At 41.2% G+C, this 13,696-nt stretch overlaps 3 protein-coding genes across 3 annotated transcripts; all 3 read left to right on the forward strand.

The window, feature by feature from the left end:
• Nucleotides 1-2,975: 2,975 nt before the first annotated feature.
• On the forward strand, nt 2,976-3,714 carry LOC123039710 (uncharacterized). The gene is made up of 3 exons (XM_044462752.1): nt 2,976-3,059; nt 3,163-3,189; nt 3,496-3,714. Exons 1-3 carry the CDS (start codon nt 2,979-2,981, stop codon nt 3,712-3,714), a joined length of 327 nt encoding a protein of 108 aa, XP_044318687.1. The 5' UTR covers nt 2,976-2,978.
• Nucleotides 3,715-3,743: 29 nt separating this feature from the next.
• Nucleotides 3,744-5,726, forward strand: LOC123042867 (uncharacterized). Its single transcript, XM_044465239.1, has 4 exons — nt 3,744-3,892; nt 4,206-4,415; nt 4,503-4,953; nt 5,466-5,726. Exons 1-4 carry the CDS (start codon nt 3,800-3,802, stop codon nt 5,591-5,593), a joined length of 882 nt encoding a protein of 293 aa, XP_044321174.1. The 5' UTR covers nt 3,744-3,799; the 3' UTR covers nt 5,594-5,726.
• Nucleotides 5,727-11,403: 5,677 nt separating this feature from the next.
• LOC123039711 (uncharacterized) lies at nt 11,404-13,172 on the forward strand. The gene is made up of 6 exons (XM_044462753.1): nt 11,404-11,484; nt 11,588-11,614; nt 11,920-12,084; nt 12,158-12,316; nt 12,630-12,839; nt 12,927-13,172. The coding sequence occupies exons 1-6, from the start codon at nt 11,404-11,406 to the stop codon at nt 13,170-13,172; spliced, it is 888 nt and encodes a 295-aa protein (XP_044318688.1).
• Nucleotides 13,173-13,696: the final 524 nt, after the last annotated feature.

A 13,696-nucleotide genomic window follows, 5' to 3' on the forward strand; every position in this document is an offset into this window, starting at 1 on the left:
TGTACGCCTGAGAGAGAGGGTGGATCGGTTCTTGCTTACTTGCTCCAATCAAAGAATTCTACCAACGCACTTGTGGCTGATGTGCACCGCAATGATCTCGTGGCCACTGTAGTTTGGTATGTTTGGTGGGAACGGCGTCAGTACACCCATGGCGAACGTATCTTCGAACCAAGCAGGTCAGCACAAGCAATTATAACTCTTGCTAAGAATTTTTCTAAGGCCAAGTCGAAGAAGGTAAAACTTAAAAGGCACGGCTGGTGCTGTTCGCCAGAGGGAATTCTTAAACTCAATGTCGATGCCACTTTTAATCATGACAGTGGAACAGGAGGAACGGGTGCCATTTTACGAGATAATTTTGGCGTCTTTGTGGCAGCGTCATGCAGTGATATTTCATTTGTAGAAGATGCGACAACGGCAGAAGCTAGAGGTTTACGAGACGGGCTCCTACTCGCAAATGAAGTTGGGTGTAACAGAATTTGCGTCGAGGCTGACTGCTTGGAGGTCGTCGAAATCATGCAAGGTGGTGGAAATTCACTTGGACCGGCTGCAACAATTTATGAGGAGTGTTCTTTTCCGGCTCGCAATTTTATTTCGATAGTTTTTTCTCACTGTCCTAGGGAAGCTAATGAGGTGGCTGATTTGTTGGCTAGGAACTCGGAGGTTTCTCGAACCATTGTTTGGAAATCGGAGCCCCCGGGTTTTCTACTGGATGTATGAACAAACGATGTATCGCTGTTTTCGCATGAAATATAAACCGCCATGATGGCTTTCCCTCAGAAAAAAAGGTTAACGATAGAAATATGTGAGATATATCGAAAATAGTTTGAAAACCATATCAAAATCCTATACTATATACTAAAAGAGGCAAAATATCGAGTCATTGCATGGTGGAGACGAAGAAGACCATCAAGCTAGAAGAGAAGAGGGTTGATCTCACGTCCAACTCGGACGATGCCAAGATGCTGACGTTGAAGGCGGAAGACTTGGGTCCAGATTGTGCAAGCCTACCGTGCAAGGATGTTCAGGCGCTTGGCGGCCAAGTTGGAGGAGCCGGCCGTTGAGGAGTAGCCAATTGTACAGTGAAGAATTTGCCACAGATACCGGTTTCCTTTCAAAAATTGACGGTTTTTGCACGGACAACCGGACTGATAACTTTTGGGATTGCTTGGATGTGAAAACTTGTTGAAGATCCGAGTTGTGATGCATATGCTTGCAACACTTATTATATATAAAAAATGCTACTGATTCAACATATATATGTCAAATAGAGGAGGCTGGACATGAGGCAAACATTTGGTGCACATGGTTCGATGTCTGATTCTTGTATCCGTGTCCGTAAACGTGTCCGGGCATGTCCATGAACGTGTAGTATATCTGATTTAGAATACGCCATCGGAGATGCCCTCCCAAATTAAAACACAAGCACGTGCACATGACCTAGCAGAGCACTGACCCACACGTTGATGGAGCTCAACGCCAAGATAAGGGTGTGGCCAATCTTGGAATAGCCACGCCTAGTCATTCAAACCTTGATCTAGGTCGATAGATCTAGATCGGAGGTCGATGATATTTTTGACAATGGGTGGATGTTATTGACTTAAAATGAAGCATCAAGAGGATACAAACATGGTGAGCATACATTCGCTCTCTGTACAGATAGGATACACACAGTCAACACCAACACAATCATACAAGAAATATGTCGATAAATAGCAAAGTCATATAAGACCAAAGCTATGTGTAGGCAAGGAAAAAAAAACTTGACGATTAAGTCTACGATCAGCAAATTATAACAATGACCATATCCGCACCAACCATCTCATGACACCATATGGATGAGAATGTCTTCAACAACAATGCCTTCAGAAAGGGAGCGGCGATCAAGCGCCGCAGTCACCGGATCCAACCATCCAAGACCAGAATTTAGATTTTCACCCAGAAAAATCAGTCCAAGCATATCCGTGAAATGCCTTCAATAAGGTAACGACATAAAAATATCGCATTGCTAGGTATAACCAACCCAGCTCAGACCTAGGCTTTCACATCAGAGCTGGAGACTAGGCGAACGAATTCGGTAACTATGATTTGTACACCTTAGGTTACATAATACAAAGAGTTAAACGGGAAAAAGAACAACAAAACCAAATATAGAGAGCAGACTACTCACTCCGTCTGAAAATAATTGAAGTTCTAGGATTCTCCTAAGTCATTCTTCATCAAGTTTGATCAAATATATCTGAAAATACATAAACACTGTAAAATAAATTTTATTCCAGTAGTTTAATTATGAAATTTATTTTCATATTATAAACACATTTCATACCGTTGATCTTTTCACATATGTCTATTCACTTGGTCAAACTTTATTATGTTTTTTTCGCGAATACGCATAGCTTGCATATTTTTCATTGATAAAAGAAAAGTTACAACATGGGATTGCAAGCGCTCAGGAAGCCATGTACGCAAAGAGGCATAGAAGCAAGCGTTTGAAGCATGAAGCTAGGGGTTGCTCATCTCCAAATGAAATTAAGCTAACTCTCTGGGGTGATGTTTTGGATCCCGGTGGTGCCGGCCTTGGCCCAAAGGCGCCTCGTCCTTTATGATGATGGAGAGACGAAAAATCGAAGGTCGATCGCCATCGAAGATACAGCCATTTCGATGCTTCAAGAGCCACCAAGCGGTGAGAATGATTAGGGAAGCCAGGCCCTTGCGAGTAGGGGTGGGTGCCTAGGCGCAGGCGGTTGCCCACCACATCTGGATGGGCGTGTCACTATGTGGTAGGTCGACTGCTGATCTAGCCCATCCGAGGATGTCATGCAGACCTGCTAGGAGAAAGACCAGCCTGCCGGAAGATGCTACATAGTGATGCTACATAGTGACACGCCCTGCGTTCGTCGGAAAGTACTTGACATCGGGACTGGGCCAACACGCATTTGCTTAAGTTTGCTTGGTTATTAATTGGTTTCTCAGCAGGACACATGGCTATGCTGCTATACGAAGCACCCACAGGCATCGCAATTTTCTCTTTTGATGGGGACTACCTGAATGATCCGGTGGAGGTACTCGTTTTTTGTTGCTGATGTTCCTTAGTCATTGGCACCATTCATCATTGAGAAATTCAAGATGATCTAAGTGATTTCTCCTTCTTTTTTCTACATACAGGACTTCTGGGAATGCTTGCCACCACTTGTTAGTACCGCTCCCATTCTCGCTCTTACTGTTTTTTGTCATATTTTCTTACGCTTTCTGTTGCCAACTAGAATAGAGTAAGACTAAGAACGATACAATGGATTGTTTTAGAAAATACTAACATCTAGCTCTAGGCATTAACATTTTGGGAGCACCACTGAGAGAATCGTCCAAATGGAAACTTGGGGTAGCACTATGCTTTATTGTCGATGCAGGGCTATTAAATTTCCCTGCCCCCTTTCATGATTTAGACACTTGCATCACATTTGAAAAGCCTTTTAATTCCCTTCTGCGTTTATTTCTCAGAATCTGGAGGAATTCATAAAAAATGAGACGGTGCCTTCCCCCCTTGACACCATGACTAAAGCTATTGACGATCACCTAGCCAAGAGGCTAACTGAGCTGTGTGGTTCTGAAAAGAAATTAGTTGGGGGGATTGTTGAATATAAAAGAATAATTGAAATGAACCTGGTTAGTATACTTGGTTATCTTTCTTGTAGCTCTTGTCTGAATGAACAATATTGACCACTATTTTCTTTTTCAGAGAATAACATGTCTGCATGTTCATGTTCCGGATTGTAAGGTGGTCATTTGCAGTCTGAAGAATCCCATGTATACTTTATTGCCTAGAAAACTACCAAATCCGGATGAAGATTTAATATTCTTCTTAAAGCAACATTACATTGGTTGCAAGCCTGAGATGGTGAGGTTACCGCTTGTCCTTCCTTATTTCTCACACGTGATGTTCTCCCTTCTTAATGTCAGTACTTTCTTTTCTTTGCAGCATCTATATTAAGCATGAATAAATCTTCTCTTGTTATGAAATGCTAGATTTCCTCAACTAATTCTGCGCTTATAGCCCTCTATTGCCAATGATCGAAGTTTTTATCGAAATATCATACTGCAATTTGACACCGAGAACCCAAATTTGTTCTATTCATCAACACAACATATCCTACAATTCATTACCTCCATGTTGCTTTCATTGATGAAGCAAATGCTCCTTTTTATTCCAGGTTAATGACTATATCATTAAGGAAGCGCATATCTTGCATGAAAACGAATCACTTGAAAAGGAACATTTAAAGTTCTTCCGAATTCTTCTAAAGGATTTTCTGGTTAAATCTTGCATTGACGCAAAGAATTGGAATGCAATCCACTTTGCAACAGCTCTGAAGGTGATCTGTTACCCTAAAGCATCATATGAAGTTTACCGCCCTGATAAGGTGAATCACAATATTTTTAGATGTGTATTGAGTAAGCATATGCTGGAAGTTGTCATTCAGCAATGTACTGAAGTGTTTTTCTTTCAGATTTTTCCATGTGGCGTGCATCAAAAGATGAAGGACCATTCATCTGAATATGATACAATGTTTGCCAAGATTGACGCCTTGTCTGTCTATAATTTTGTTATTAGTCTCAGTTCAGAAAAGTTTTTAATATTGAGTGAATTGGACATCTTGGTTACGAAGGCTAAAGAAGAGTTGAAGATAGCAGGGGCGATCAGGTGCAAAGATCGTTCTCCAGGAAAGCGGAAAACCAATAGGATCGACTTACAAACTCACTCCATAGTTCGAAAAGAAGCTAGTACTAATGATGATGGCAAGCTTTACAACAAACTGGATTTTTCCTGTGAGAAGCAAGAACATGATGTTAAGCAAACTCTCACTACATTTGAAGAAAATCCTCCTATGGAAAAGTCTAACGGATTATGTAAGGAAGAAATCCGCAACAAAAGGAGGAATCAAGGGCAACACTGGCTAGGTGAGAATTCGGATTTTTTGCCTGTTGTGCACTTTCACTTTGTCAGTAAAAGATAGTGATGATTAAACACACACTCTAGTGTACATACTTCATATTGTTGATTTTTTATAGCATTCTGTACGAATTGATAAGTTTGGTTATGAATAACAAGAGTAAAACGTTAAGCGGTAGAGCAGGTCAATCTAAGTGTGCATTCTAGGTTTGGCTACATCCAAGTGTCCTTTCTAGTTTGGGTAGATTGATTTGAATGTATGAACCATGTCATACAATGATCCATGTTTTTTTCTTTTGAAGTGACATTCTATCTTAAAATGCCTCAAAAGTTTATATACATTGGCAGTTCTATTCTTTGTTTCTATACCCGTAATCACACATCTGTTTCAGTAAAAATTTCATGGGCATGATATTTTTTTTATCTACAAACAACTTTAAGCTACAAAAATATTAGGGCAGTTTTGGTTGGATGCCACAACATGTAATGTCTAACCTTGCCACCTTTGACTAACCCATAGACAGCCCGAACTACGCCGATGTCCCTCCTCAAGTCAAGCGTAGGCTTTTGCGCAGGGAGAGAATCCTCCAGAGAAGCAAAGGAAAAGGACGAGATGTCAAATCATGCCGACTTGGGCCCAACGCATAACTGGCCCATAGCCCAACCAAAGCAGGGGCCTACTGTTGATTGATTATGCAAACAACATGTTGACGTGAAAACATCATACTACAAAGAAGGTTCAACATGTAAAAGGAAACTCAAACACATGAAGGCTCATACCACGTTCTCGGGGCGCCACATGTGACTTGTAAATCCTCTGAATTGCATTGGAATTCCAGTATGAATAATTTACGAATAAAGGGCAGGTGATTACCCAGAAATAATGCAGCTTGTGTCAAACTTAGCCTATGAAATATTGTAAGCATCAGATGAGTCCGATTTCAGCGTGTAAGTTTGGACTGGCTATTGTTTACTACACAAAACCAATTTACGACTACTTATTTGGAAAAGAATAACGTTGTCCAAATCTAAGACATACAATTAAGGTGATAATATGTTTTTTTTTCAAAAAAGGAGGATTGCCTCGGCCTCTACATCAACTGATGCATAAAACCCTATTATCAAGCAAATTAGTCTCCACAAAGTAAGCTGCCACAACTGGAAAAAAAGAACAAGATAACTATCCTATGTTGGACCATCATCCAAACAAGTTGTAGGTATCTCGTGCTACCATCTCCCAACGGTTTGATCCATAATACATATGCTCCCCATTTTTGCATGGCTGAGTAATGACCATGTACGGATCCATCCAGTCGCCCGGAAGATGACCTGCAAAAACATGATGTTTTGTCTGTTAAAAATAAAATTATTCCGACAAATTCGAATAGCCCAAAATAATGCACACAGACTCGAAATATGCAGTGCTGCCTTAGGCTCTACCCCGTTTAGCCATGTCCCAAAGAAAGTTTCAATGCTATTAGGAGGACTGGCTTTAAAGGATACATGTATTGTACACCGCAATAATTTGGCTAGCAGATCTTTGAGGAAAGGATGTTGTATTGTTTCATCCCGACCGCAGAAGCAACACCGTTTACTACCTCCCAGCGACGCTTTGCCGGGTTGTCCTTAGTCAAGATCACTTGCTTGTGTACAGACCACATGAAGACCTTATTAAAGGTACCTTGATTTTCTAAATATGAAGAGACTTTGGGATTGGCCGAGTGTTTATCAAATCTACATACATCTATTTAACTAAGAATACTCCTGGCACTGACTGGCGTCGCCTGGTACGATCCCTGCTATGAGCGCAGACGCTCGTACCAGAGATTGTCTTGCGCTCTCGATGTACAGGTGCAATTTTTCCCAATACGAAAGTTGCTCCATTTTGATTATACTGATGGGATTTTGATTGGTTTCCATCAAAAAGTCTATTTTTGCACAAAAAAGAAATAACAAGTTTTCTTCTTTCTCAATCTGTACGGTCTGTTCGATATCAGGTACGGGTGAATAATGTGTTAACTAATTATTTTGTTCTGTCCAGGGGACTCAGACAGGGCGATCCTTTATCGCCATACTTGTTTTTGCTCTGTGCCGAGGGATTGTCAAGCTTGATCATGTATGAGGAGGAGGCTGGTAATATTTTGGGAGTAAAGGTGTGCCGAGATGCCCCCTCGGTTTCCCACCTATTATTTGCGGATGACTCGTTAATTCTTATGCAAGCCAATGCTTCAAATGCAACTAGTCTTCGGCGGGCACTGGATGACTATTGTGCAGCTTCTGGACAATTGGTGAGCGAGGCCAAATCAAGTATCTTTTTTAGCCCATGTACTCCTGTTGATACTAGGGTGGAGGTATGCACGTCACTAAACATCATGGCGGAAGCAATCATGGACAAATATTTGGGGCTGCCTCCTATTGTGGGAGTGGACAGAACGGATTGTTTTCAACACCTCATTGATAGAGTGTTGAACAGAATCAGAGGGTGGAAGGAGAAGCTTTTATCCTATGGAGGTATGGAAGTGTTACTTAAGGCTGTCATACAGGCAATTCCTTTCCTATGCTATGTCAGTGTTTAAATTGCCTAAGCAGGTCTGTAATAGTATTACCACATCTATGTCTAAATACTGGTGGGGAGATGATCACCTGAAAAAACGTATGCACTGGTTTGCTTGGTGGAAAATGTGTGTGCCAAAAGATAAGCGTGGAATGGGATTCAGAGATTTGCATTGTTTTAATTTAGCTCTTTTAGCGAAGCAATGTTGGAGGCTTTTGTGTGAACCAGAATCTTTATGTGCTAAAGTGTTGAGAGCCAAATATTTTCCTGATGGAGACCTTCTTAATTGCAGCCTTAAGAAAGGTAGCTCGTATACTTGGCAGAGTTTGTAGAGTGGTATTCAGTCTTTTAAGATATGGCATATTTGGAGAGTCAGTGATGGATCCCAAATCAATATTTGGGAAGACCCATGGATACCTCGTAGCCCCTCTCGGAAGGTAATGACACCAAGAGGTAATATTGTGATTACAAAAGTTTCTGAGCTTATTGATACAGAGAATAGGGTGTGGGATGAACAGTTGATAATGGAGTTGTTTTGGCCTATCGATGCGCATCGCATTTTAAACATCCCACTAGCTTTGTGAATGATGAGTGATTTTGTTTCATGGCACTGTAATAGAAGTGGTTATTTCACAGTCAGATCAGCTACCATGAAGAGTGGGACCATCAGCACGGACGAAAGTTGAGAATGACTAACTCTATACAAGCCTCAAGTAGTAGTCCAGTCTGGAGTACCATTTGGAAACTGTGTGTGCCATCAAAAATTAAAATACACATATGGAGAACTTTGCTTGGAGCTATCCCCTGCTATGGAGTTCTTGCCAATGGGCATATGATTACAAGTGCGCAATGTCCTATTTGCAGTTCAGATTGTGAGAGTATTAGGCGTGCCATGTTCTTATGTCCTAGAGTATAGGAAATATGGAGAATCTTGGGGCTGCATGATTTAGTACAGGAGGGTTGTACGCTTGAGAGAGAGGGTGGATCGGTTCTTGCTTACTTGCTCCAATCAAAGAATTCTACCAATGCACTTGTGGCCGATGTGCACCGCAATGATCTCGTGGCCACTGTAGTTTGGTATGTTTGGTGGGAACAGCGTCAGTACACCCATGGCGAACGTATCTTCGAACCGAGCAGGTCAGCACAAGCAATTATAACTCTTGCTAAGAATTTTTCTAAGGCCAAGTCGAAGAAGGTAAAACTTAAAAGGCACGGCTGGTGCTGTTCGCCAGAGGGAATTCTTAAACCCAATGTTGATGCCACTTTTAATCATGACAGTGGAACAGGAGGAACGGGTGCCATTTTACGAGATAATTTTGGCGTCTTTGTGGCAGCGTCATGCAGTGATATTTCATTTGTAGAAGATGCGACAACGGCAGAAGCTAGAGGTTTACGAGACGGGCTCCTACTCGCAAATGAAGTTGGGTGTAACAGAATTTGCGTCGAGGCTGACTGCTTGGAGGTCGTCGAAATCATGCAAGGTGGTGGAAATTCACTTGGACCGACTGCAACAATTTATGAGGAGTGTTCTTTTCCGGCTCGCAATTTTATTTCGATAGTTTTTTCTCTCTGTCCTAGGGAAGCTAATGAGGTGGCTGATTTGTTGGCTAGGAACTCGGAGGTTTCTCGAACCATTGTTTGGAAATCGGAGCCCCCGGGTTTTCTACTGGATGTATGAACAAACGATGTATCGCTGTTTTCGCATGAAATATAAACCGCCATGATGGCTTTCCCTCAGAAAAAAAGGTTAACGATAGAAATATGTGAGATATATCGAAAATAGTTTGAAAACCATATCAAAATCCTATACTATATACTAAAAGAGGCAAAATATCGAGTCATTGCATGGTGGAGACGAAGAAGAACATCAAGCTAGAAGAGAAGAGGGTTGATCTCACGTCCAACTCGGACGATGCCAAGATGCTGACGTTGAAGGCGGAAGACTTGGGTCCAGATTGTGCAAGCCTACCGTGCAAGGATGTTCAGGCGCTTGGCGGCCAAGTTGGAGGAGCCGGCCGTTGAGGAGTAGCCAATTGTACAGTGAAGAATTTGCCACAGATACCGGTTTCCTTGCAAAAATTGACGGTTTTTGCACGGACAACCGGACTGATAACTTTTGGGATTGCTTGGATGTGAAAACTTGTTGAAGATCCGAGTTGTGATGCTACTGATTCAACATATATATGTCAAATAGAGGAGGCTGGACATGAGGCAAACATTTGGTGCACATGGTTCGATGTCTGATTCTTGTATCCGTGTCCGTAAACGTGTCCGGGCATGTCCATGAACGTGTAGTATATCTGATTTAGAATACGCCATCGGAGATGCCCTCCCAAATTACAACACGAGCACGTGCACATGACCTAGCAGAGCACTGACCCACACGTTGATGGAGCTCAACGCCAAGATAAGGGTGTGGCCAATCCTGGAATAGCCACGCCTAGTCATTCAAACCTTGATCTAGGTCGATAGATCTAGATCGGAGGTCGATGATATTTTTGACAATGGGTGGATGTTATTGACTTAAAATGAAGCATCAAGAGGATACAAACATGGTGAGCATACATTCGCTCTCTGTACAGATAGGATACACACAGTCAACACCAACACAATCATACAAGAAATATGTCGATACATAGCAAAGTCATATAAGACCAAAGCTATGTGTAGGCAAGGAAAACAAAACTTGACGATTAAGTCTACGATCAGCAAATTATAACAATGACCATATCCGCACCAACCATCTCATGACACCATATGGATGAGAATGTCTTCAACAACAATGCCTTCAGAAAGGGAGCGGCGATCAAGTGCCGCAGTCACCGGATCCAACCATCCAAGACCAGAATTTAGGTTTTCACCCAGAAAAATCAGTCCAAGCATATCCGTGAAATGCCTTCAATAAGGTAACGACATAAAAATATCGCATTGCTAGGTATAACCAACCCAGCTCAGACCTAGGCTTTCACATCAGAGCTGGAGACTAGGCGAACGAATTCGGTAACTATGATTTGTACACCTTAGGTTACATAATACAAAGAGTTAAACGGGAAAAAGAACAACAAAACCAAATATAGAGAGCAGACTACTCACTCCGTCTGAAAATAATTGAAGTTCTAGGATTCTCCTAAGTCATTCTTCATCAAGTTTGATCAAATATATCTGAAAATACATAAACACTGTAAAATAAATTTTATTCCAGTAGTTTAATTATGAAATTTATTTTCATATTATAAACATATTTCATACCGTTGATCTTTTCACATATGTCTATTCACTTGGTCAAACTTTATTATGTTTTTTTCGCGAATACGCATAGCTTGCATATTTTTCATTGATAAAAGAAAAGTTACAACATGGGATTGCAAGCGCTCAGGAAGCCATGTACGCAAAGAGGCATAGAAGCAAGCGTTTGAAGCATGAAGCTAGGGGTTGCTCATCTCCAAATGAAATTAAGCTAACTCTCTGGGGTGATGTTTTGGATCCCGGTGGTGCCGGCCTTGGCCCAAAGGCGCCTCGTCCTTTATGATGATGGAGAGACGAAAAATCGAAGGTCGATCGCCATCGAAGATACAGCCATTTCGATGCTTCAAGAGCCACCAAGCGGTGAGAATGATTAGGGAAGCCAGGCCCTTGCGAGTAGGGGTGGGTGCCTAGGCGCAGGTGGTTGCCCACCACATCTGGATGGGCGTGTCACTATGTGGTAGGTCGACTGCTGATCTAGCCCATCCGAGGATGTCATGCAGACCTGCTAGGAGAAAGACCAGCCTGCCGGAAGATGCTACATAGTGATGCTACATAGTGACACGCCCTGCGTTCGTCGGAAAGTACTTGACATCGGGACTGGGCCAACACGCATTTGCTTAAGTTTGCTTGGTTATTAATTGGTTTCTCAGTAGGACACATGGCTATGCTGCTATACGAAGCACCCACAGGCATCGCAATTTTCTCTTTTGATGGGGACTACCTGAATGATTCGGTGGAGGTACTCGTTTTTTGTTGCTGATGTTCCTTAGTCATTGGCACCATTCATCATTGAGAAATTCAAGATGATCTAAGTGATTTCTCCTTCTTTTTTCTACATACAGGACTTCTGGGAATGCTTGCCACCACTTGTTAGTACCGCTCCCATTCTCGCTCTTACTGTTTTTTGTCATATTTTCTTACGCTTTCTGTTGCCAACTAGAATAGAGTAAGACTAAGAACGATACAATGGATTGTTTTAGAAAATACTAACATCTAGCTCTAGGCATTAACATTTTGGGAGCACCACTGAGAGAATCGTCCAAATGGAAACTTGGGTAGCACTATGCTTTATTGTCGATGCAGGGCTATTAAATTTCCCTGCCCCCTTTCATGATTTAGACACTTGCATCACATTTGAAAAGCCTTTTAATTCCCTTCTACGTTTATTTCTCAGAATCTGGAGGAATTCATAAAAAATGAGACGGTGCCTTCCCCACTTGACACCATGACTAAAGCTATTGACGATCACCTAGCCAAGAGGCTAACTGAGCTGTGTGGTTCTGAAAAGAAATTAGTTGTGGGGAATGTTGAATATAAAAGAATAATTGAAATGAACCTGGTTAGTATACTTGGTTATCTTTCTTGTAGCTCTTGTCTGAATGAACAATATTGACCACTATTTTCTTTTTCAGAGAATAACATGTCTGCATGTTCATGTTCCGGATTGTAAGGTGGTCATTTGCAGTCTGAAGAATCCCATGTATACTTTATTGCCTAGAAAACTACCAAATCCGGATGAAGATTTAATATTCTTCTTAAAGCAACATTACATTGGTTGCAAGCCTGAGATGGTGAGGTTACCGCTTGTCCTTCCTTATTTCTCACACGTGATGTTCTCCCTTCTTAATGTCAGTACTTTCTTTTCTTTGCAGCATCTATATTAAGCATGAATAAATCTTCTCTTGTTATGAAATGCTAGATTTCCTCAACTAATTCTGCGCTTATAGCCCTCTATTGCCAATGATCGAAGTTTTTATCGAAATATCATACTGCAATTTGACACCGAGAACCCAAATTTGTTCTATTCATCAACACAACATATCCTACAATTCATTACCTCCATGTTGCTTTCATTGATGAAGCAAATGCTCCTTTTTATTCCAGGTTAATGACTATATCATTAAGGAAGCGCATATCTTGCATGAAAACGAATCACTTGAAAAGGAACATTTAAAGTTCTTCCGAATTCTTCTAAAGGATTTTCTGGTTAAATCTTGCATTGACGCAAAGAATTGGAATGCAATCCACTTTGCAACAGCTCTGAAGGTGATCTGTTACCCTAAAGCATCATATGAAGTTTACCGCCCTGATAAGGTGAATCACAATATTTTTAGATGTGTATTGAGTAAGCATATGCTGGAAGTTGTCATTCAGCAATGTACTGAAGTGTTTTTCTTTCAGATTTTTCCATGTGGCGTGCATCAAAAGATGAAGGACCATTCATCTGAATATGATACAATGTTTGCCAAGATTGACGCCTTGTCTGTCTATAATTTTGTTATTAGTCTCAGTTCAGAAAAGTTTTTAATATTGAGTGAATTGGACATCTTGGTTACGAAGGCTAAAGAAGAGTTGAAGATAGCAGGGGCGATCAGGTGCAAAGATCGTTCTCCAGGAAAGCGGAAAACCAATAGGATCGACTTATAAACTCACTCCATAGTTCGAAAAGAAGCTAGTACTAATGATGATGGCAAGCTTTACAACAAACTGGATTTTTCCTGTGAGAAGCAAGAACATGATGTTAAGCAAACTCTCACTACATTTGAAGAAAATCCTCCTATGGAAAAGTCTAACGGATTATGTAAGGAAGAAATCCGCAACAAAAGGAGGAATCAAGGGCAACACTGGCTAGGTGAGAATTCGGATTTTTTGCCTGTTGTGCACTTTCACTTTGTCAGTAAAAGATAGTGATGATTAAACACACACTCTAGTGTACATACTTCATATTGTTGATTTTTTATAGCATTCTGTACGAATTGATAAGTTTGGTTATGAATAACAAGAGTAAAACGTTAAGCGGTAGAGCAGGTCAATCTAAGTGTCCATTCTAGGTTTGGCTACATCCAAGTGTCCTTTCTAGTTTGGGTAGATTGATTTGAATGTATGAACCATGTCATACAATGATCCAAGTTTTTTTCTTTTGAAGTGACATTCTATCTTAAAATGCCTCA

This window comes from Triticum aestivum, chromosome 2B (assembly GCF_018294505.1).
Source record: "Triticum aestivum cultivar Chinese Spring chromosome 2B, IWGSC CS RefSeq v2.1, whole genome shotgun sequence".
NCBI classification, from domain to species: Eukaryota; Viridiplantae; Streptophyta; class Magnoliopsida; order Poales; family Poaceae; genus Triticum; species Triticum aestivum.

Coding starts and splice junctions, on each gene's coding strand:
- LOC123039710 (XM_044462752.1), top strand. CDS start 2,979: ATGGCTATGCTGCTATACGAAGCACCCACAGGCATCGCAATTTTCTCT. Junction 3,060..3,162: donor ACCTGAATGATCCGGTGGAG/GTACTCGTTTTT, acceptor TTCTACATACAG/GACTTCTGGGAATGCTTGCC. Junction 3,190..3,495: donor GGGAATGCTTGCCACCACTT/GTTAGTACCGCT, acceptor TTTATTTCTCAG/AATCTGGAGGAATTCATAAA.
- LOC123042867 (XM_044465239.1), top strand. CDS start 3,800: ATGTATACTTTATTGCCTAGAAAACTACCAAATCCGGATGAAGATTTA. Junction 3,893..4,205: donor TTGGTTGCAAGCCTGAGATG/GTGAGGTTACCG, acceptor TTTTTATTCCAG/GTTAATGACTATATCATTAA. Junction 4,954..5,465: donor TCAAGGGCAACACTGGCTAG/GTGAGAATTCGG, acceptor ACTAACCCATAG/ACAGCCCGAACTACGCCGAT.
- LOC123039711 (XM_044462753.1), top strand. CDS start 11,404: ATGGCTATGCTGCTATACGAAGCACCCACAGGCATCGCAATTTTCTCT. Junction 11,485..11,587: donor ACCTGAATGATTCGGTGGAG/GTACTCGTTTTT, acceptor TTCTACATACAG/GACTTCTGGGAATGCTTGCC. Junction 12,317..12,629: donor TTGGTTGCAAGCCTGAGATG/GTGAGGTTACCG, acceptor TTTTTATTCCAG/GTTAATGACTATATCATTAA.